Source organism: Haliotis rufescens, unplaced genomic scaffold, assembly GCF_023055435.1.
Source record: "Haliotis rufescens isolate VD_foot unplaced genomic scaffold, xgHalRufe1.0.p SCAF_2, whole genome shotgun sequence".
NCBI lineage: Eukaryota > Metazoa > Mollusca > Gastropoda > Lepetellida > Haliotidae > Haliotis > Haliotis rufescens.
This window is the reverse complement of record NW_025963890.1, coordinates 36,343,034-36,366,580: the sequence shown is the minus strand read 5'-3', so window position 1 is coordinate 36,366,580 and position 23,547 is coordinate 36,343,034. Positions and strand designations below refer to the sequence as shown.

Here is a 23,547-nt window from a genome sequence, read left to right as displayed (position 1 = left end):
TGTTAACAGCAGTTCAATCTGTATTGTCCGATGCAATTCGCTATTTTGACTTATTCAATATGTTACCATCTTTTTTCAGGTGAACAATTGACTTGCCTTTGCATGTGTTTGTGAAGGTGGGTCAGGATACACTCTCATTTTTCCAAACACCTGGTAACATCATAACCATACTCAATCAGTCCCACACTCACATGCAAGAGCGGATCCAGCATTTTTAAAAGGGAGGGTTCCAAAATATCAAAATCCTCTCTGAGGTAATTGTACTGTCTACAACATACTTCATTAAACTTCATTTGGTTTTCAAAAATGGGGGGTGGGGGTTTACAGGTTTGACATTTGTAGGTTTTGTTTACAAATGTCAAAGAATCTAAACTGATAATTTAAATATTTTTATGAATTGAATTGAATTCCAGTGAAATCCTAACCACAGGTGTTTTTGTGGTTTGTGACTTCAGTGAAGTTTGCTTCCTGTTTGGGCTTTCAACTTTCAGACAAGATCGGCGTTGTGATGAAACAGTTGTGTACTGCAGTGCCTGTGTTGGCCAGGGAAACTGATACTGCCCAGGTCCGTTAACTCTCACAACTATGTCCACAAAAACTAATATACAGTCATCCACAGCTGGATGTATACTCTGTTGATTTCAGGTGCATTGCTGTATGGTTTTCATCAATTGTCAACTACTCATGTACCCTGTCATTATGGGGGGGGTGAAAACATACATTAGGGACGTAACTATCCAATGAAGACTTTGTGCAATGTGATACTTTGTGCCATGTTGTGAGTTTTGTATTGTCAGGTCTATAGTCTAGTTTTTAAAGAGAGAACATTAAAATGTCAAATCGTATGAATGAAAATTCTTGAAGTAACGGTTATTCTTATTGACTCGATTCACTCAAATATGTTTTGGCTGCACCTGCTGTGATGCCCTTTGGTTATGTGGAATGTGGAATATGACAAGACAATGGTGAAGTGTCCATGCTATGGTAGATTGTGTCGGGATAGATAGTGTTCAGCAGTGACCCCTGAAATATCCAGAGGCTGAAGGTAAAAAATCTTTTCGTAATGAATGGAGGCAGGGGGTGCACACAGAAAATTGCACCCTAGTCCCCATTTAAAAAAGTAAGCGATGTGATGTGTAATGTATGAAGACTTCACTCTGGAGAGATGTTATGTTCAGTGACAATGTGCTCTGATAAAGATAGGAGATTGACTGAGCTCTGAATGCATGGAATTCCAAATTTTCATTTCTTGGGGCAGAAAAACTGTGTGAGAAAATGTTAAAAACATTACAAAAAGTCATGCATATTTTATGAGTCATTATTCAGTGCCGTGACTGAGTTGACAGCTGGAGGGGATCGTGTTGCACATATATAGAGACCATTACAGGGATGTATGTGTGGCCAACCATTACAATTACGTGCTTCCATTAGCTCAGGTCCTTCATAAAATAACAATAAAAGATATCCTAATCTATGTATTCAGTAAGCATTAGATGTGTTGTCACCAGGTATGTGTAGCTATCACGACTGCAGCCAATCAAATTCTAATGTCACATCACTGGAAAATATAACATTATTCAATAATGATATGTTAATGCAGTATTTTTCTGTATCAAGAGGGGGCCCAGGTGGCCAAGTCATCTAAGGCGCTGCAATTCACTGTGCAGAGTTGCGTCCCTTGGGCACGCCAGAAACCTATGATTGTGGGCTCGAATCCCGGTTCACCCATATTATGTTTCTAGGTTTGTCAGCACCATACCCGTACTCGCTAGTGTCACCGAAGTGGTAAACGTCTGAGACCTGCATCACTTGGGGCTTTCCTCCCACATTAAGGTGACATGCCGCGATATAATTGGAATACTGTTAAAAGCGGCGTTAAACCCAACTCACTCACTCACTGTATCTAGACTAGGTACTTGTTTGGAATCTGAGATTCTCTTCTGGTGAGATTTGTGATTGGTCAGCCTTGTACCAGCACTTGTTGAATACCCCAAAGGTTTTAATGCATTTGTCACCTAACTTTTATCTTTAAATTATGACCACCATGACACTATTGAAAGCAATGCCACTCCACTTGTTGTTCTCCTAATGTGGATTTCTCAAACAGAGGTGACTAATGTCACACCATCTACAATAGATGGCATTAGACAATACATACAAATGAATGTTAATGTGTCGTCAATGTCATTCTGTCATGTAATCTATGTCCATTATACCACCCCCTTATAATCAGTAAACAGAAGGAGAGATAGTTTGTGTTTGGTCATGCCTAGCTGCCTCAAGCAGAATGATGGGCCGTACCTCACACAACAGGGCCGGTGAACCATGGCAGAATGGCTTTGTAGCCCCTCGTGATTTAACTGCCTTATCACCTGGTTTCTCTATGGCATATTTGCTCCATCAAAGGCACCCATATTGAAGTGATTATTAGGTTGTGAACTGCGGCTGGTAGAGACAAGCAGTGAACATCTTCACTTTTTGATGTAGCCTCATCCTTGAGAGACCGCGAGTTTATATTCTGAGGTCAGCCAGGGGACGAAATATACATTCCTCACACCCTCATTATAAAGCAGGTGACAACATCAAAGGAGAGAAAATCTGCTGTATTTTTATATCACACTCTATTTCAAAAGTGAAATCTACAAGGGTCAATTTCATTAAGTGTCAATCAAGTGTGAAATTGACATGATGAACATGGAAATGTCTGTATAGTGAGGAGATATGATATGCAGAGGCGTCTGCTTGGACAACAATAGACAGATTTATCTCTCCTCCCTCCCTCCCTCTCCATGTGACACCCGAGGTACTGGTCAGCCTTCAGCCAGATGCCACGACAGTAGCTGGCATACTTACATCCCCACCTTTGATCAGTCACCTTCATGGACAAACAACATTTCGGGTGGCATGAGACACACATGTACTTAGGCCTTGTCTTGCACGCCGTTGGTTTAACACTGTGATCACTTTGCCTGGATAATTGGTGCAAGTTATTTCAAATATGTCCTTATTGAAAGGAGTTTTTCCAGGGAGGAGGGTGAGTTTGTTTCATTTTGTTTGTGGAATGGCGTGCATGTGTTGCATCTCTCTAAGGTGGTTGAAGCTTTTGGTGTGGACTTTTTTATTTGATTTGATTAATTTAATTTGGAGACATGAATTTCACAACAAATTGACGTATGGCACTGATCCTTTTTGGCAAAATGTTAATTTGTTAGATGGTAAACTTTGACATGCGTATGAACATTTAAATAGTAGCTCAGGTGAAAATATCGGGACAGAATCCTGCTGGACCAAGGTAGTTTGCCTGGTGTGTATTCCTAGGGATATTAATTTATCCTATATATATTTATTTTTTTTTATTGCGGGTGTGGGGAACTTTTCATGTTTAGATACTTTCTAGACTTTCAACCTGTATAACTTAATTGCGGAACCTGGTATGAAAATAAAGAAAATAAAATGACCGGTAAAAGGGAATTTGTATATGTTTTAAATATGAGCAGTGTTAACAGTTAAAGGGTGTGTGTGGAATATTTGATTTTGCTTATTATGGCTATGACAAGGAACCCCTGAATGTTGTGTTTAATTGTGAACACAGATATGGAAAACTGGACATATCAACACAAAAGTGAAGTGTGTGTCAATGGTGAACCACTGTCAGCACTTTTCAAACATTTGCCAGTAGGATAGGTGTAGAACACATTTCTTATGTAGCTTAGCATCAAAGATCTTGGAATGTCTTAGACGTGACTGTCAGAATAGTTCAGTTGAAAGGCACCATCATCGTGTAAAATGTCAAGCTTTCATGAAAAAAAGAACATTAAAGTGGAAATATCTTCTTGAACACATGTGGTAAGATTACATATAGTAATAGAGACTGTGACACTTGAAATATACACAAGGGTTATGTTTGATACTGTGTAATATTGAAATGCAAGTACAGATGGTAAAACAAGTCTTTTTTGCTGACATATAGTGTGCAGGTGATAATCTATTTCAACACACTGTATATTGCTGTTCTCCTCTACTATACTGTGTGAAGCAAGTATCTAGGGGACGGCTTGCGGGTCTTGTTACCTATGTGTTTGATGGGATAGAGTGAGGGAATATTGACAAAGTATATACACAAAGTGGATGGACATGCCTGCATATTTCATGGCGTCCTCTTGACTTAGAATTGTGCCAGAAAACATCACAGAATTGCCCAAGTGTACTCTTGAGTTGATTGTATTTCTTTAATATCGTATGGTATTTTCAAATCTACGTTTAACTTTTGATTACAGAACAGATAGCAGCCAAAGTAATCGAGAATAACCTACATGTCCATGGCTCAGGGTTATGCAGCTGTCTATATCTAAAAATACATACTACTTTAATGTATGTACAGTAAGCTGTTTGATATTTTCATTGACCTTGGGGGACAGTCGGGTAGCCTAGTGGTTAAAGCCTTGGCTCGTCACGCCGAAGACCCGGGTTCGATTCCCAACATGGGTACAATGTGTGAAACCCATTTCTGGTGTCCCCAGCCGTGATATTGCTGGAATATTGCTTAAAGCAGCGTAAAACCATACTCACTCACTCATTGACCTTGGTGTGTCTGTTATTAAAGTGCCATTGAAGACTTACATGATGGAAGTTCACCTCTCTCTTTATCAGTTGTTCCATGTCCTGTCATAGATTCGTCCTGATTATGTTTCTAGGTTTGTCATACTCTTCTCATGGGTTTCACCAAACTAGTAAATGTCTGAGACCTGCGTCGCTTCAGGATATACTCCTACATGAAGCTGACACACTGTGATATACCATAAGCTCATAGGTTTTCAGACATCATATGTTTTGTGACAGACATGTTTATTGCGATTACTCGTGCTATTACAAGGGGTGTTGCGTCACTCAGACATTGTAAATACTCAGATGATGGCCTGTTTTTAAGATAAAGTTGTCTTTTATAAGTGAGATGTTTAACAGTTGTTCTTGTGATAAGCCAGAAAACTATGAATGTTTCTTTAAGTGTTTTAACCCATAACACGGGGATAACTGAAATAAAATATTGTTCAAAGCGATACTCTCACTCACTCACTCACTCACTCACTCACTCACTCACTCACTCACTCACTCACTCACTCACTGATGTTTGTTGCTGCCAGTTGTGTTGAATCAGTTTAAATTAATCCTTGCCTTGACTTGCTCTCAGAGCTGGATACGTCAGTAGGAATGTGATATTGTTACTTTGATTATGGGTAATCACACCCTGTATGTTTGCTACCGGGTATGTGGTTAATTTTCTGCTCACAATGTGGGCAAGCATAATGACGGTGCTATCGCTAGGTGGGTTTCTATGTGTCTCTTCAGACTGATTTAGGTGATGGTAACACACACCAGTGGGGCTGATTGTGTTGCAGAGGTCCACCATAGTTTACTGTCAGTAATCAGATTTACTATCCACACAGAAAATTTCAAATGCTTTTGATCTGATTGTCAGGGCAGGTATGGTTATAGTGAGACTGGCATTACAAGGGGCCAAGTGTACAAGGTGTGATGGCATTACAGGTGGCCTTGGTGGGAGTGACTGAACAGGGTCATGTAGAGGCTTTATAAGGGGGTGATACTGGCATTACAGTGGGTTAAGTACTATGCATTCTGGTATTTTATGAACTGAGAAATCCACAGATTTATTCTGCATTGATTAATGTGCATTATTTAACTGAAGGGGAGGTGTGGTAGCTTGGTGGTTCAAGTGATCACCTGTCTCACCGAAGGCCTGAGTTCACTTCCCCACATGGGTACAATGCGTACAGACCATTCATGAGACTCCTGCCATCATATTTCTGAAATGTTGCTAAAAGTGGCCTAAATTCATACCCATTATTTATTTAACATGAAATATTATGTTCATTTGCAGAAATTCTGCCACTTGAAATCTTCTTTAGCTTTATACCCAGGGTTAAGTGCAGCTGCAGCATATATCTGGTTTGGTCACAATGAGGATAAATAAAAGATTCTAAGGCACAATTTGCTGTGTAGAGTTGCAGACCTTCTCAGTCCCAGGATCATGTATCCAAGATCTACCACAATCCTTGGCCTGTCAACTTGATACAATCTGCTCTTTGGTTGAAACTTATGCATTGATGTTGAGAGAGAATTTTATTTTCAAAAGTTTGTTCATGATTTCAAACAGAAAGTATATTACATTTACTTTTATTGCATTTTGAAGTTGACCCATCAGTCATGATGTTCAGCCATATTGAAATGTCTTCTCTGTGGGTTTCCACAGTATAGAAATATGTGGCACTATACATGTGATAATAATGTTGGATTTTAGCCCATTATGTGAACTAACTATCAGTGCCATCTACAAGTATAGGGTGGCCGGATCATGCTTCTATTTCCCATTTCACAAACAGTCCAGGCTTATCAGCAAACACTCCAGGATTTGGTTTCATCCACCTCATGTCATGGCTTCCAACTGCCACATATTAGCATTGCTGTAGACAATTTGTTTACCTTAGCAACACCTTGTCACTTCAAAAATATAAGCCTTTACATTTCAAAATGTTTAGGTTTGCATCGTCGCTTTATGGCTGAAATATTGCTGATGCGACTTTCAAATTTGACTCACTCACTCAGGTCTGTATGCTTAGTGTTTTGGTTGATGGAGTTTTTGCTCATATTAATATTTTCTTGATACTGATGTTAGTAAAGAAAGAGTTTGATAGTGAAGTTTATTATCCCCCCGGCATATAATGCGGGGGGATATAGCGATCAGCCTGTCTGTCTGTCCATCCGTCTGTCCGTCCGTAATCATTTCCTTTTCCGGAGCAGAACTCGAAAATAATTCAGTATATTTGATTGAAACTTGGCACATCTATCAGTCATATACTGAAGTTGTGCCTTTTGCTATTTAGGAATTTTAGAAAATTTTATTTTTTACGTTTCCATGGTAACAAGTTGGACTTAGGTTCTATAAGGGTGGTGTTCGTTTCCGGAGCGTAACTCAAAAAACGTTAAATACTTTCTTAAAAAACTTTGCATGTCTACCAGGCACATACTGAACTGGGGCCTTTTGCTATTTAGGAAAAAAATAAATTTATTTTTTACATTTCCATGGCAACCAGTTGAACTTAGGTTCTATAGGGTAGAGTTCGTTTCCGGAGCATAACTCAAAACCCATTCAAAACTTTCTTACAAAACTTTGCATGTCTATCAGACTCATGCTGAACTGGTGCCTTTTGCTGTTCAGGAATTTTAGAAATTTTTATTTTTTACGTTTACATGGCAACAAGTTGGACTTAGGTTCTAAAAGGGTGGTGTTCGTTTCCGGAGCGTTACTCAAAAACTGTTAAATACTTTCTTACAAAACTTTGCATGTCTACCAGGCACATACTGAACTGGTGCCTTTTGCTATTTAGGAAAAATATTTTATTTATTTTTTACGTTTCCATGGCAATCAGTTGGACTTAGGTTCTATAGGGTAGAGTTCGTTTCCGGAGCATAACTCAAACCCATTCAAAACTTTCTTACAAAACTTTGCATGTCTATCAGACTCATGCTGAACTGGTGCCTTTTGCTATTTAGGAATTTTAGAATTTTTTATTTTTTATGTTTCCATCGCAACAAGTTGGATTTAAGTTTTCATATAGGGTGGGTTCACTTATGGAGTATAACAAATAAACTGTTAAATATTTCCTTGCCAAACATTGCATGTCCATATATAAAGTACATACTGAACAGGTGCCATTTGATATTAAGGAGTTTTAGAAATGTTATTCTTAGAATTTCCTTTGCAGCTATTTTGACATGGGCTAAGAGAAATGTTGGGTCAGTTACCTGGTTTGGGACCATAACTTGTTAAAATGGGTGGTGGATATAGATGACTTCGTCGACTATACGCTTGTTCCTTGTAATTTGTCATTTGTTTGCATAAAAAAAACCCACAGAAACACACATTTCACTTTTCATTTTATATGGATGCGACCATGGTTGATCGTTTGTTGGTAAATAATGTATGCTTCTTAAAGAACATTCAACTGTTGACTCATTACATACAGAATTGCACATTTACTTGTGGTTACTTTACAGACAGCTGCCGGGGGGATATGACATCTTTCTGATGACTCTTGTTGGACATTGGTTTCATAAAGTGCACTGTAGTGTTAGATATCATTTGGCTAATGTCAGCATCGATTACCTGAGTGACAGGTTGTCACAAGAATAATTTTGACTTATTTCATGTATGGGAATAAATCTTACCACTCTTTTGAACTCTATTGCATTTGCTAATATTACTTCAACATCACTGACGGGTCTGTCACCACGATACACATGCTGTGTGGCCATGTCCAGGGCACATCGGTCACTCGTCACCGTTAATCTTCACCCCTGGCTGCTGCTGCTGCTGTGGAGGTCAATCTTCAAATAGTCATGCTGTATACCTGCATCACAACTTGCACATTTCACAATGTCGGTTTAACACTTGTTCCTAAAGGTAAACCTGTTCTTTGGCCTTAATTCTGCAATGATTTGTTGTCAAGAATCACTATCAAACTGTCCATTAATATGAAGGTAAGATTGAATATATTAGAATAGTATCATGTATTCTTGTTACAAAGATCTCTACTGGCTATTTCGAATCCAGGCCCTACTGCCTGGTGCTGACAGCAATGTCCCATTGTGAGATATGATTGAGGAATGTGGTCATTGTTCCACAGTGCTGTGTCCTCTCAGCTCCACACAGTCCGTGTTATATTCCCCTACTCCTGGCCGTGATGATTATTTTTTACATCTCCATGAAGCTGGGACCCCGCAGAGTATGTATCTCAGGTCGTGAGACATCAGGATGTGACAGTACTGAGAACACACCCTTGTGTTGAATTGTTGCCAAGTTTGTGTTGTCTACCTTCTGCAGTGACAGATGTTGTTATGAAGAGTTTTATGGCTCTGACACATTTTTTCAAGGACCTTATTTTTTATTTGGTAAAAAACATTATTTTTGTGAAAATTGAATAATATCTTCTGCAACATGGCCCCACAAACTGAATAATAAAAAGACTTCTTTCACATAGCCTTTGTCCCCAACTGGACCGCCTCTGTGGTCTAGTTGCAGAGCATCTGCCCAGAGAGCTGAAGGTTGGAGGTTCGATCATACGAAAGGAAGTTAAAAGATGGTACTTGTTGTTACCCTGCCTGGTGCTCAGCATTCAGGGGCTAAAACAAAGACTGCAAAAAAGTATCTCAGGGGGCTAGCACTTTCAAATTGGCATTAGCCCTGACTAGTTCAAGGAGCCACACACAAACATGCACATCACTTTGTAAGGGCAATTATCTTGGACACGATGTTAAACCCCATTTCAATGTCAACCTTTGATGTTAATGAAACATCACTACATCTCGCAACATTAATCTTCCTGGGATGTTTGTGTGTGTACATGGTGTCACTGACCACTGATTTCTAGTTCAACAGCTATATATCTTCATGGCCGCCAGATTATACCAGTGTTGGTTTTGTCACTACAAAGCCGTGACGATGAGTTATTCCCTGAGTGAAGTGGGTTCACCTCTTGTCCTGGAGTTGGGACGTTCAAGCCAACGTGAACATTCAAGTGAAATACTTTTATGTCATCAGGTGTACAGTTCTGTATTTCAAATACTTGTATAGGGGCACTTGTATCACAGAGGCTGGGATAATGATGTTATTAGATGATACAGTGAAAGCAGTCAGGCATAATAAGGGTATTTGCACGAAGGATACTTTTATAAGTCTCCACACACTAGCTGCTTTTGACGATGTTGTGATTGAAGGATCATCACATGTTCACCCAGGTGTCAGAGCATCTCATCACTTTGTGCAATGTACAAGTGTCGTATTGTGAGGACACATCTTGATATGGTATATCATGTATAAAGAGGTCATATTATATGATGTTAAAAATGAATTGAAAATATGTCAAATACCTTCTTTTTGGATATGTTCATAAGGAAAGCTTGTCGGAAGGGGATAAAGACTGAGTAGAGGAAATTTTCAATATAGAATTAGTACAATACATTTTTGGATATTTAAATTCATATAAAATACTGATGGAAATGAATGAGGGAACAGTTAGTATATAATTTTACTGTGTCTAAAACTATCATGGGTTCCCAGACTTGTCAACCAAATACACATTGGAAACAATGCACACAAACATCTACATTTGATTCTGACATGTGTTGAATTTGTCAACATGCTGTTTCAAATGTACAGACAGTAAAGCTTATTTCATGATATTGTTCATTGTTTCCTTTATATTCATTTCCATCAGTATACTGTATATCCTTGCATAACCAGTTTCCATGAAATATGTGAAGACTAATCTCCAGTTCAATCATCACCAATAAACTATTTCTGAATTGTCATCAGTCATCTCACCAGCACACATCACTGAGATGTCCGGCAGATGATGTCCCCAGTTTCAATGATGACTGCCCACATGCTTTCTATGGAATAATAGTGTGGCAATATGTCTAAGTTTTCTAAGATATCCCTAACAGTTCTTTAACTGTTTAGGAGCACAGGTGAAGCAGTCCTCTAAGCCACTGCAATTCGCTGTGCAGAGTTGTGAGTTTGAATCCTGGTTTACCCTGATTATGTTTCTAGGTTTGTCAGCACCATACTCATGCTCCTGGGCTTAGCCAAAGAGGTTGACGTCAGAGACCTGTGTCACTTTGGGCTTTCCTCCCTCATTAAGCTTACATGCTTTGTTATAACTGGAAAACTGTTCACAGAAGCGTTAAACCAAACCCACTGACTCTTTAACTATTCACAAAAATGCTAAGTATTTCATAGACTACCAAATACGTCCACAATCTTTATCAAATGTAAGCAAGTAAATATATAGGTGAAGGTACTACCCGGTATAATATTTTTTTTTATCTTTTGCTTTCTATTCTGCTGTCTGTCAGGATTTACGACTGTATGAAACTTTTTAACATACGTCAATTCCGCATCATAAATTACAACTAGACCTTGCCAAAATGACCAATAGGTATCGATAGGGCAAGTAGAAATTTGCCATTTTTAAGGGTTTAGCTATATGTTATTATAATAATGGGTGATTCCAGGATGTGGTAATGTTTGGCTGCTACATCAGATGTACTTTGTATGGGTGATTCCAGTAGCGGATGTGGTAATGTTTGGCTGCTACATCAAATGTACTTTGTATGGGTATCCAGGAGAGGATGTGGTAATGTTTGGCTGCTACATCAAATGTACTTTGTATGGGTATCCAGGAGAGGATGTGGTAATGTTTGGCTGCTACATCAAATGTACTTTGTATGGGTATCCAGGAGAGGATGTGGTAATGTTTGGCTGCTACATGATGTACTTTGTATGGGTATCCAGGAGAGGATGTGGTAATGTTTGGCTGCTACATGATGTACTTTGTATGGGTATCCAGGAGAGGATGTGGTAATGTTTGGCTGCTACATCAGATGTACTTTGTATGGGTATCCAGGAGAGGATGTGGTAATGTTTGGCTGCTACATGATGTACTTTGTATGGGTATCCAGGAGAGGATGTGGTAATGTTTGGCTGCTACATCAAATGTACTTTGTATGGGTATCCAGGAGAGGATGTGGTAATGTTTGGCTGCTACATGATGTACTTTGTATGGGTATCCAGGAGAGGATGTGGTAATGTTTGGCTGCTACATCAGATGTACTTTGTATGGGTATCCAGGAGAGGATGTGGTAATGTTTGGCTGCTACATCAGATGTACTTTGTATGGGTATCCAGGAGAGGATGTGGTAATGTTTGGCTGCTACATCAGATGTAGTTTGTATGGGTGATTCCAGGACCTTACACTACTTTTATTAATGTTCATAAAATATATACAGATTCTAATATGAAATAACCCCCTCTACCACACATGTTAAGCGCATATGTGCATAGTATCATGCTTTTCTATAGCATTAGAAATATTTTTGACAAAAATAAAAAGAAGTGCTAAGTAATACCTGACCTTTTATGATAAGACAATCATCATCCAGCTTGTCAGTCATTGGGGCATTGTTATATTTTGTTTGAAATGTTTTACCAATCAAATCTTTATGATCCATATTAGTGTATTTATGATCGGCAGTGCACCCAGACACATGTTGTAAATGTGCACTCACTTACCTGAAACATTACACCTGTAATTAACACATTCATGAGTAGATTTACACCCATCACCTGATTTTGACAGTTCCCATAACAAGAATGTGCCACATCAAAAGTATATAAACCATGCATTTACGTACATATAATTAGCATGGTAACTTTGGTAAGGCCTTTGATCCTGTGAACAATGTAATCTTGCAAGTATACAACCCCATTAGTGAAATGTACAAGTATACAGGTTAAGATTGACTTACCTGTAATTGTCGAAGGACCTCAGATCAATGCTAGGTCAGGTGAAAGGAATCAGGATTCTTACATGGCCTTATCATCCAATTTCACCCTCCAGCCTCAAGGTCACTGGTAAGATGTCAAATTAACCATTTTAATGATTAATGAAGTTTGAAATGTGTGTGATGTGGATGCTATCTGTTTAATCTGTTGGTCTGTTACGTGAAATATATTATGTGAAGGCTAATGCTGCTATTTTCGCAAGCTATGTCATGGCAATGAAGCTCTGCATCCTTGAGTATTCATGTATAATGTTTCCATTGTACATGGTCAATACCCTGGAAGCATGCACTGTCATAGCTTCAGTTGAGAAGTAATGCACTATCCCCATCCCTCTGTCAGCATCTTCCCACAGTATTTTTTCTCTTGCACATATGTGGACTTTGATTGGAGAGTTATTTTGGGGATATCATCTTGATCGGACTGAACTAATGGTAGTGAGTGTCTCCAAGGTATATGTCATAATGAGATGAGAAGATCTCCCTGGATCACTGAGGATGGGGTCACTGCATGGTCATGGTGTAGCTACTGGTGCATGGACAGATTAGCCAGTAAGACTTGCGGGCTGTTGTTGGTGTTACAAAACATGACGTTTACATGATTTGTTTTTATATCTGTGCTTTTGTAAATGCCTCTATAATATCCGCCATGAGTGCAGAAGGTCCTGGGTTAGATCCCTTGCCGCTTCATACCGAAAGATGTTAAAAGATGGTACTTGTTGTTACCCTGCCTGGCACACAGCATTTAGGGGCTAAAACAACGACATACTCATTCACTTCTAAATTATCAACCGTCTACTTCAATATGTTTTTCTTTTAAAATTAGATCTTTCCTAATTGGCGTTGGTAATAATGATCATACTTTTTCATGCAAGGAAAGTATGTGGTTTCATGAAATGTTTCATATCTCAAACAACAGCTGTAGCCAAAAACATGCAATAATCATTGATCAGTGTGCATTTGTTGATTGATTTACCCCATGTTTACATGTTGAAGCATGGTTACATGACATGTTAATAACAACTATGTAACTTTATAGCGACAGATTCAACTAGAAAATGTTTAATATCAATATTTATAAACAAATCTTGCAAACATTAGCAACATTTGACTCTTATTTCATCAGAATTATTTCATTATAAAAACTCATCTTAAAACTATGGCAGATTTAAAATTTCTGGCTTGGACTGGTGACACTGACATATCTGACACCTGGTGTCTTCCCACAATCAAAGATGGTGCTCACCTGTAGCCAATACCTGGCCATGGTGTCTTATGTGGAGACATTGAACACTTGATGTCTTCCCTGGTCTGCATGTTACTGACTGTTACTTTCTCTGTGGAATTTGTTTTAACCTTTATTTAGCAGAGGATAATATTGTTGCTGGATGTTGTTCATGGTGACATGGTGGATATCTGTTGATGAGAGTTCTGTGCTTTAACTGAAAATGAATTCCTGACATGAAGGTTTTTTTTGTTATATCTCTCCCAGAGGAAGAGGCTGAAGGTAATAACCTATAACTTTCCAGCACTGCTGATGAGATGTGTATTTGACTTGCAGGCAGGCACGTTCTCCTTAGAATGACTGTAATTGCATGACAGGTGTGATGGCATGTGACTCAGATACTTGTGGTATAGTTGTGTGTGAAAACTGGTGCAATGACTAGCTATAACACTGTTGTAAAGAAATACTCAACCAAGCACTTACGCTCTCTCTTTCAGCCCCTCTGTCACTCACTTTCTTACTAATGTTCGCTGACACTATTTTTTCACTCACTCACTGATTTTATTTCACTGAATTGCTTAGATAGTACCACCAATATGACAGTCGAACAATTTGCATGATTTTCTCCAATAATATACCCCAGTTATAGCAAGTTGTCTCAATAAGCATTCAAAACATTCACATACGTTCTGAAGGATATAACACACAGTGAAGTGAGTCTAGCCAGGCCTTTGTTCCAATGTCATACAACAGTGTCTTGTTACCCACACGGTCAGAGTGGCTCCTCAACACTCTATAACATTCCACTTCACCCGGGCTGTTGATGACATCTCTGAGTTGTGGAAGACATGACTCTGACTCGGAGACCTCTGGGTTATCTCTGTGATTGTGAATGCCGACCTATCTGTGTGTGACCCCACATTAGCTCTGACCATGAATACAGGAGAACCTTGTGTGTTGTCCAGAACATAAGTATGAGTTGACCTGGTTCAAACTGGGTATCTTCTCTCATCACCTGCTCTGCATTGTCACATAGCTTTAGAATTTCTTTCCCCTTTTAGACATGGAATTACTTGGAATGTTTTGCATTCTCTATCCTAACATGTTGTTCTTTTTCTTACTTAATCATTGAGAAATATATAAAGTCCAGTTTCCACCCTTGCCGAACTAGGATAGAGTTTCTGGGCTTTCAGTCAAAACGATCTGATCAATCACAAAATGTATGTAATGTCATAAAATGGGTCTTGTTCCATCAAATCACGAAAGCACCTTGATTAATTTCATGAAAAGATTTGGAAAATATCTGTTAATGATACACATGCTTTGCAAATTCTGCAATCTACCAATATCTGCACAGCAGTTTATGAGCCTGATGTTGATTTATCGTTACGTGATTTTGATTGGACTATGCATAGACTCATTAGCCCGGCCAAAGTATAACTCCATTATTCCAGCCTAGTTTGGCAAGGGTGGAAACTGGACTTTTATAGTCAGTTGTCTCCCTTGCCTTGGGAGGATGTATTGTGAAAGCCTTTCAAATTTATTTATTTTTAAGATGAATATACCCCTTATCTAAATGTGGCTTTCCTATTTCAATTCAACAATCTGTGGTCATGCTCTTTTTCAGAAATTACCTACTGCTGTATAAACATGAGCTTCTTTCAAAGTTATGCCCATGAATATCTGGGGTAGAATAGGTCTTCAGCAACCATCCTAGCTGTAAAAGGCGACTTTGCTTGTCGTAAGAGGTGACTAACGGGATCGGGGGGTCAGGCTCGCCGTCTTCGTTGATGTATGTCATCGTATCCCAATTGCGTGGATCAATGCTATTATTTCAATCACTGGATTGTCTGGTCCACACTTGATTATTTACAGACTGCTGTCATACAGCTGGACTATTGCTGAGTTCAGTGTCAAACAAGAAAGAAACAAAATACACAAACAAAATATTTTAAAGTTAATGGGATGAAGCCTGGGTATTTCTGTGAATTCTCTTTATTATAACATTTTTCCATTCTATATAATATTGGCGAGAAGAAAATGTTGATGATACTGAGACAATGAAGTACATCATGATCTGTGTGAAAGTTTCAATATAATGAATTCAATTCAAAATGCATTTTTTTATGATTTGTTTGAAATTCATCATTTTGATGTGAGACAAGTGAAAATTCAGATGTTCAACAGAATTCCTCTTCACCATCAACTATCCATAGTTAGTTTTGCAAGTAATAGCATCTTACTCCCTTGACATCTGCACATCAAATGACATTTCAGAGTTAAATAGCACAATAATGTGGTAGGGGTCACCTCTTTTATTGTATATCATCTCTAATACAAGTTGAATGTTGTACAATGAGGACTTAACACCCTTGTCTTCCTAATGATAATAACAACTTTACCACCAAAACAATTGTTTGGACAGTCTCCTGATTCAATTAAAAATGTTAAAAATGTTAAATGGCATTTTGATTGGCTGTTGACACTGATGGAGATGTAACTCCCAAAATAAAGCAATGGTGACTTGGGTCGAGGAACTATGTCATAATAGATGGTGATTATTAATACCCTGGATAATGGAGTGAGTGAGTGAGTGAGTATGGTTTTACGCCGCTTTTAGCAATATTCCAGCACTATCACGGCAGGGGACACCAGAAATGGGCTTCACACAATGTACCCATGTCGAGAATCCAACCAGGGTTTTCGGCATGACAAGCGAACGCTTGAACCACTAGGCTACCTGACCGCCCCCCTGGATAATGGAGGATGAGTTGCTTTGTGCAAGTGGTTCATGGCCAGCATGGGTTGTCCTGTGTGGAGTCTGTCACTGCATCATCACATGAGCTGTGTATCTCAAAGAGGCTGCAAATAATGTGAGAATGATCTGTTTGTTTCACCAACAGTTGGTGTTTGCCTTAAGAACCACCTCCTGTGTGGCTGAGCTCTTTTGTAGTTCGAAGATTTCAAGTTTTTGACCAGCCTTTTGTCAAGTAAAGTAATTGAATAAGGGTTTTAAATTAGTTCCAAGTGTTGTAGATACTTTTTTGGAGAACCCAATGCTTGAACAGACAATAATCTGTTGTGCAAGGCTGTTTTGTCTCCTGCTTTGGAGGAGTTTTAATAACCTTTTATACAAATTCCCGTAATTGGGAACTATTTTTTGTTACTTTGTTTTTGTGTGGACAGTATGTTTTGTCACGCTGGTTTGGGTTGAGATGGAGTTGGGGAAGACTACACTGGGTACCTGTATGTCATGAAGAGGTTGCAGCTACAGCAGAAACATCACACTAATGGTGTATCTTAGAGTTGTTGTGTAGGATTGGCCATAGGTGGGATAGTGTAGGATGTAGACATCTCAAAATGCAGGAAGCAGAATTAAAATGGTAAAGATATTGACAGCACCGGGTGGAGGTTGATTAACAGAAAGAGACAGAAAATTACAACAAATTCTCTTGAAGAAAAGTTGAGACCAGGTACAGAAAAAGATGTCTATTTGTCATTTTTGTTTTTTCATTTTTACAAAACTGAGTACAGAATATTTTCTGACATTTTTGATATGCCATGATTTATGAGAGTATTGTAGAAAGTAGAACATTCCTACAGTTAAAGGAATGGATGAATTACAATGGCATTCAACTAAAATTCAATAACACATAAACTACGCCACATAATCAAATGAATTGGAAATATTGAACAGTGAGTGTATTATAGTGCTCCACTAATGGGCAACAGCCCACAGGTTATATCTGCAGCTCTGTAAAGTCCGATTCAGCTCATACACATCTCATATTGTCAATGGGCAATCTAACAGAGGACGGCTTCTGCTGTCCTGCTCACAAGTGACCGGTGAGGGACTGGGTTGACTTGAAACACTTCAGTTGTCCACAGGCCCACAGAATGGATTGTGTTGGAGTGCTTCAGTAACGAGTCGCAGCAGACGTACAGGTTGTTTCAGCAGCAGCAGCGACATGTGACGATACATTTTACCCCTGCAACCATTCTTCGTGTCCTGGTGCCCCTGAACTAGTGTAGAGGTGATTCTAGGCTTGGAGACGGGATTGTTTTACCTGATAGAAATTCATTTGTCGGGGGTATCTTAGCCCCCACTTACCTGGAAATAATTGCAGAAGGATTCTTGACTCTTGCTCAGGTAAATTAGGTCAGGTAATTGCCTGATGTTGGGGAGTGGGATGCCCTTCATCATCACAGAAAGATTCCCTTGTGTTCCTGATGTTAATGTACATAGCTCTGGTAAATGTTCTGTGATGGTTATAAACATTTAGTAGCACACCAGTGGTATGTCTCTAGAATTTATTCATGGATAATATTATTATCTTCATCATGTAAATTTCCTTATTTGCATTGATAATTGATTAAAATGTCTCTTATAATATGAATATATATAGTCTGAATTTTGAATATACATGTGGACCTGTGAAGATCTGAGTTCGACAGACCACTGTCATATAGCTGGAATATTGGTGAGTGTGGCGTTAAACAACAAACAACCAAAGAACATACATTTGAGGGTTCTTAAGGTGCTTTTGGTATATTTTTGTCGAGCTATTTCTGTAGTTTCTAATATTGTTAAACATTGTTCCAAATGTTGTCATATTTGCAGTTGTACATGAATGTACATGAACCATGTTTTGCACACAAGATCCATGACAGAACATTGTTTGCTGTATAACATCATGACCTGGTAGTCCACCAGTGCTGTACCTGTCACTGTATAAGCTGTTGCCGCAGCAGTGGTGGCTGTTACTGATCCTGCTGCAATGCATGTGTTGATATACACAGGACATAGACGTACAGTGCAGTAATCAATAGCTATGCATGCAGCTGGCCGTCTAGTATGATGAAATGTATGAGAGGCTGTTCAATAGGTAGTCCATAGTTATAGTTTGAAAAAATATAGTTATTTATGATTGTGGAGAGAACATGTTTTCATGAATGTGGATTACTTCAAGGCTAATTCAGGTTGCTGATGACTGTTTGCTGTGAAACGGAAACCACTAAAGGCTGATATGTAGTGTCAGTGCTGAAGGCATTTTTATGTGAAGTACTGACGCTATGAAATGTGTTTTGTTCCTAACAGGCAACAAAATACAAAGATATGGAAATGAAACCATTTTAGTTTAATATAAAATGCAAATAGAACTTGTTTTTCAGTGACATCACTGTTACGCCATGGGACAGTGGCATGATGTCATGGAACAAATGAGCATTGTTGCCAAGACACTACAATGTTGGGAGAAATTCAACATTTTTGGTTAACATATTCTGCCCACATATATATGTAGATGCTTTGTCAGACACCTTGATATACGGGTGATATAGGAGATCTACATGGTACTTGACAAGACCACATTATAACCTGTGAATTAGTCTACTACAGTTCACTGTTTTTGTCGGTCGTCTAATCAGTGCACATCAGAAGGCAAAAAACAGTGCATATGATTTCACTTATATTGTACATGTCATTCAATGTACAGATTTCTCCAGTTCATTCCAATTTTCTTTAAACAAACCTATACACAGCACTATAAATATGAAATGAAATGGTAAGCCACCAAGTATTTCAAATAAGAAATGGTAAGCTATCAAGTACTTCAGATATAAAATAGTAAGCCACCAAGTATTTTAAATGTGAAATGGTAAACTATCAAGTACTTCACATATAAAATGGTAGGCTACCAAGTACTTCAAATATGAAATGGTAAACCACCAAGTACTTCAAATATGAAATGGTAAGCTATCAAGTACTTCACATAAAATGGTCAGCTACCAAGTGCTTCAAATATGAAATGGTAGGCTATCAAGTATTTCAAATATGAAATGGTAAGCTACCAAGTACTTGATAGTTTCATGACTGTAACTAACATTAGCATCTGAATATTCCCCAGAAATAGGTTATCACAGTTCCCTTTATAGGTTGGTACGGGCCGTTGTGGAATAGATTCATGTCTGCTCTGCTTGACAGGCTTCAATTTCATGTCTCATGAAACATATGGTCACGTAGTAGACTAATGGAGGTCTTTGTGGGAACACACTTTCATTGTATTTTCCTGAATAATTCATCACCACCTGTGTCTTACTCCACCTGGAGTGAGTGTCTAAGGGGTAATAATTAAGTGGGTTACAGGACCCTGCTTGGTCAACCCAGGAGGAATGCGTTGTATCTACAGTTTGTAGAAAGTTTACCACACTTTACTGAATGGAACTGAACTGACAATAATTAAAGCAGGCCTTGACATAACCAACACTGATGGTAGTGAGGATTACAGGTACAGGCATTACTTTAACAGGGTGGATGGTATAATTAGGTGTTGGTTATACCAGGTGTCACTTTATCAATAATAACAGCAACAAAGCCCTTTCCATAATCATAATGCTAAAGCCATTGTACCTTTCCGACTTTAATCATACTCATGTATATATAAATCACTATCAAATAGTGATGATACTAGGTTCACGAAAAGGTGAGCTTATGCTTTTCTTTTGATTCAAGTAACCAAGTATTCATTATTCTGCAAAACATTTTTGTTATAGCTTAGAAACAGATTCAGGAAGCTTTGGTGTTAAAAGTCTATTTCGATCATGGACCACAAATGTTTTGTATGTATACAGTTTGACCAGTTAATGCATGTGTGTTCCTTTTGCAGAGAAACCCTGAGGAATACACTGCAAGGAAGCGTGCCAAGGAGGAGGAAGAGAGGACAGAGAAACTCCGACATCAGCGTCGTGGTGGCAGTGGTAAGGAGAACATCAAGCGACACAGCTATACCTCCAAACCTGATGAAGCAGTACAAGCAGCTAGAGAGTACCGCATAAAGAGAAGGTCCTTGCATCTTGAAGGAAAGCCTGAGACAACCACAGACAGTCCACCAGTGGCGAGAAGACCTCTTGAGTCTCCTCGGCACTCTCCCCGGCAGACACCCAGGAGTAAGAAAGTCCACTCAGTGTCAAAAGCTTTTGTTGAACAAGATTTGGGCCACTCAGAAACCACCTTCACATCACAGCCAGTTGTTGAGAAGCTAGACTTATCATCGCTACAAAACGGCCAAGAAGAAGCTAAAGATAGACACAAGAGTCCAGAAAGAGCTCTGAAAGAAAATAATACTCAAGAAGCAGAGTCATCTGGTGAAAAGACACCAAGGGGGAAATCTGAAGCAAGCTTGAAGAAGGCTCACTTCAGTTCATCCACTCCTGTTAAGAGTACTCCTCGATCATCCTCAAAGAAGTCAAGAGCTCCTCCTCCACCATCCGAGTCAACCAGTCCTGGACCTGCCAGCCCAAGATCTCCGTCCATAACAGAATCTCCACTTCGACCTCTCGAAGCTCTGACTCCCTCTGAAGCTACTGTTAAACCTCCCATTGCTGCCAAGCCTTCAGTACCTACTGCAGATGGACCTCTACCTGTAGCTCCACCTCGATTGAAGAAAAAGAGGGCATCAACTAAATCCAGTTCCTCTGAAGAATCTGAACAGAAAGTAAATGGTTTGGTGTCCAGTAAAGATTCATCCCCCACAAAATCTGTACCCACATCTCCAAGGGTTGAAGAGATTGTGCAGAGTCCCCGGGACATATCCAGTGTGAAGACAACGGCAGTCAGTAAATCACTAGAATCTCCTGCTAAAAGACCCAATGACCTGGGCATTACCTCAACAGCAAGTATTGAAGAATCCAAAGTGAAGCCATTGATTCTGGAAAGTTCTCTTGAATCTGAAATATTTGGAGCCTTAAAATCTTCTCAGTTGTTTAAAGATACTGATGCTTTTGCTTCCAACTCTGAGAGTGCAACAACAGTCACTACCTCCACAGTAACACAAGTTCATGAATCGAAAGGGAGGGTGAAGTCTCCAGTTAGAACAGCTGAAACTGTCACTGTTGTTACCAGAGAAGGGAGTAGTCCTCAATCTTCAAATATAGACACGTCCATTAGAACTGAAGGTGCAAGCCAACTTCCTCAAAACAGTGAACTCTTTGGTCGCTTTGATGCTTATTCTGGGGTCCATGGAGGGGCCAGGCCTAAAGTGAAACAAGAAAAGTCAAAGAAGGAATCTGTCAGACAAGAAGCCTTGAAGCAAGAAAAGTCAAAGAAGGAATCTGTCAGACAAGAAGCTTTGAAGCAAGAAAAGTCAAAGAAGGAATCTGTCAGACAAGAAGCTTTGAAGCAAGAAAAGTCAAAGAAGGAATCTGTCAGACAGGAAGCTTTGAAGCAAGAAAAGTCAAAGAAGGAATCTGTCAGACAAGAAGCTTTGAAACAAGAAAGAAAAGTTCTTGAGAAGAAAGATGAAATAGAGGAAGAAGAGATTGAAACAATAATTGAGGAGGTCATTGAAATCAAAACTTCAATTGACAATGCAGGTAATCCAATTCTAGATAGCTCAGCTCCTGGATATAAATCGGAAGTTGTCAGCACAAAGAAAACTGTAATGACACAGGTTATTGAGCCCAAGGTGATCATTGAAGAAAGTTCAACCGAGGTTCAGTCTCAGGCAATTAGCGATATTAAAGATAAAGGAAGGAGCCCGAAACGAAAAGCACCAGCACCTCCTGTCCCAGGAACCACCATTATCCACCAAGTTCACACCAACGTTTCAAACATTGAGGCTTCACCAAGTTCGACCCCACCTTCAGTGAGGGTCTCCAAGCGGTCATCAATCCCAGATCATCTTGCAGGAACTGCAGCTGCAGGATATGAGTCTGATGCATCTGATGCCAGCTCTGTTCCTCCACCCCTCCCAGACACGGCCCCACCCCCACTGCCGACCATTGCCCCACCCCTCGCCACACAACTCAGTGGCGAGGATATAGTGGAAATTGATTTCAAATCTTCATCACTCCTTAACTCCAAATCTTCACCAACAGGTAACGCTATTATGGAAAGGTTAATTGATTTTGAGTCCCATGAATCACCTGCTTCTACTAACGAAGGTGAAGGTCGTCAGGTCAAAAGTTTGGCCCAAATGAGGGCTGATTTTTTCGGTCTTAAAAAGTCCTCATTGTTAGATTTAGACAATAATGAGACATCTAATTCAAGCATTGATGCTTATTTCTCTGATATGCAAAGACTTGACAGCAGTGTGAGAAAGGAGTCTGATGGTTCCGAAGATGAAGGTGGATTTAATGCTACTTTCTCTCCAGGTAAGATGGCCGCATGGAAAACTATGTATTTCTTGATAAAATATCAAATCCAATAATCATGAAAAGAGAATATTACTGTTTTTAATCAACATCCATACTAAATAATTATGGTCTTAAAACATCATTATCCCTATTATTTACTTATCAGATTCTTCTTTAGCTCTATCAAACTTATAGTGCAGTAGGGTAGCCAGGTGGTTAGCATTCACTTGCCTTGTCAAGTCCCAGGTTAAATATCTGAATTCCATTTCTGGTGTCACCTGTAATGACATTGATGAAAAATTCCTAACAGCTGTGTAAGACAAAACTAATCATTCAATATCATATGTATGAATTATATGAATGTTTAATCTGAAACAAATTCTTTTTTAGGTCATTTCTTTTTGAAAGCTCAAGATGCTTCCTTTGAAGTATAAAACTCAAGAAGTGAAATCTTTCTTATTAACCCACTATGTATGTTCCAAGTTTACAAAATACACATAAGGTGTGAGGCATACCTTGCAGCAAGGAAATAAATGAAACAGAACAGAAAAAAACCTTAATTAAAACTTAAACTTGATCATTGCTATTATGTGGAATGGACCCAATACTCAAGTAACAGCTGGCTACTATTCACATTACTAACTGTTGTCTAATATATTGGCACTAGTGTGTACCCAAGCCTTCATTGTTCTCATACAACCCTATATTCATATATACCTGCACATACTGTCAATCTGGTCAAACCTTGTTATCGTGAAGCTGGGGAACTTGGA

General features: G+C 39.1%; 1 protein-coding gene across 3 annotated transcripts in view; it reads left to right on the top strand.

Annotated features, from left to right (window-relative positions):
- The window catches only part of LOC124121182, a 194,124-nt gene that overhangs the window by 99,628 nt on the left and 70,949 nt on the right, over positions 1-23,547 (top strand). For 2 of the 3 annotated variants that reach the window (XM_046484164.2, XM_046484163.2), the window contains exon 14: positions 20,308-22,516. In XM_046484164.2, coding sequence (XP_046340120.2) covers positions 20,308-22,516 — 2,209 coding nt within the window. The remainder of the gene's footprint in view (positions 1-20,307; positions 22,517-23,547) is intronic. The other variant, XM_046484165.2, reaches the window with a different exon arrangement.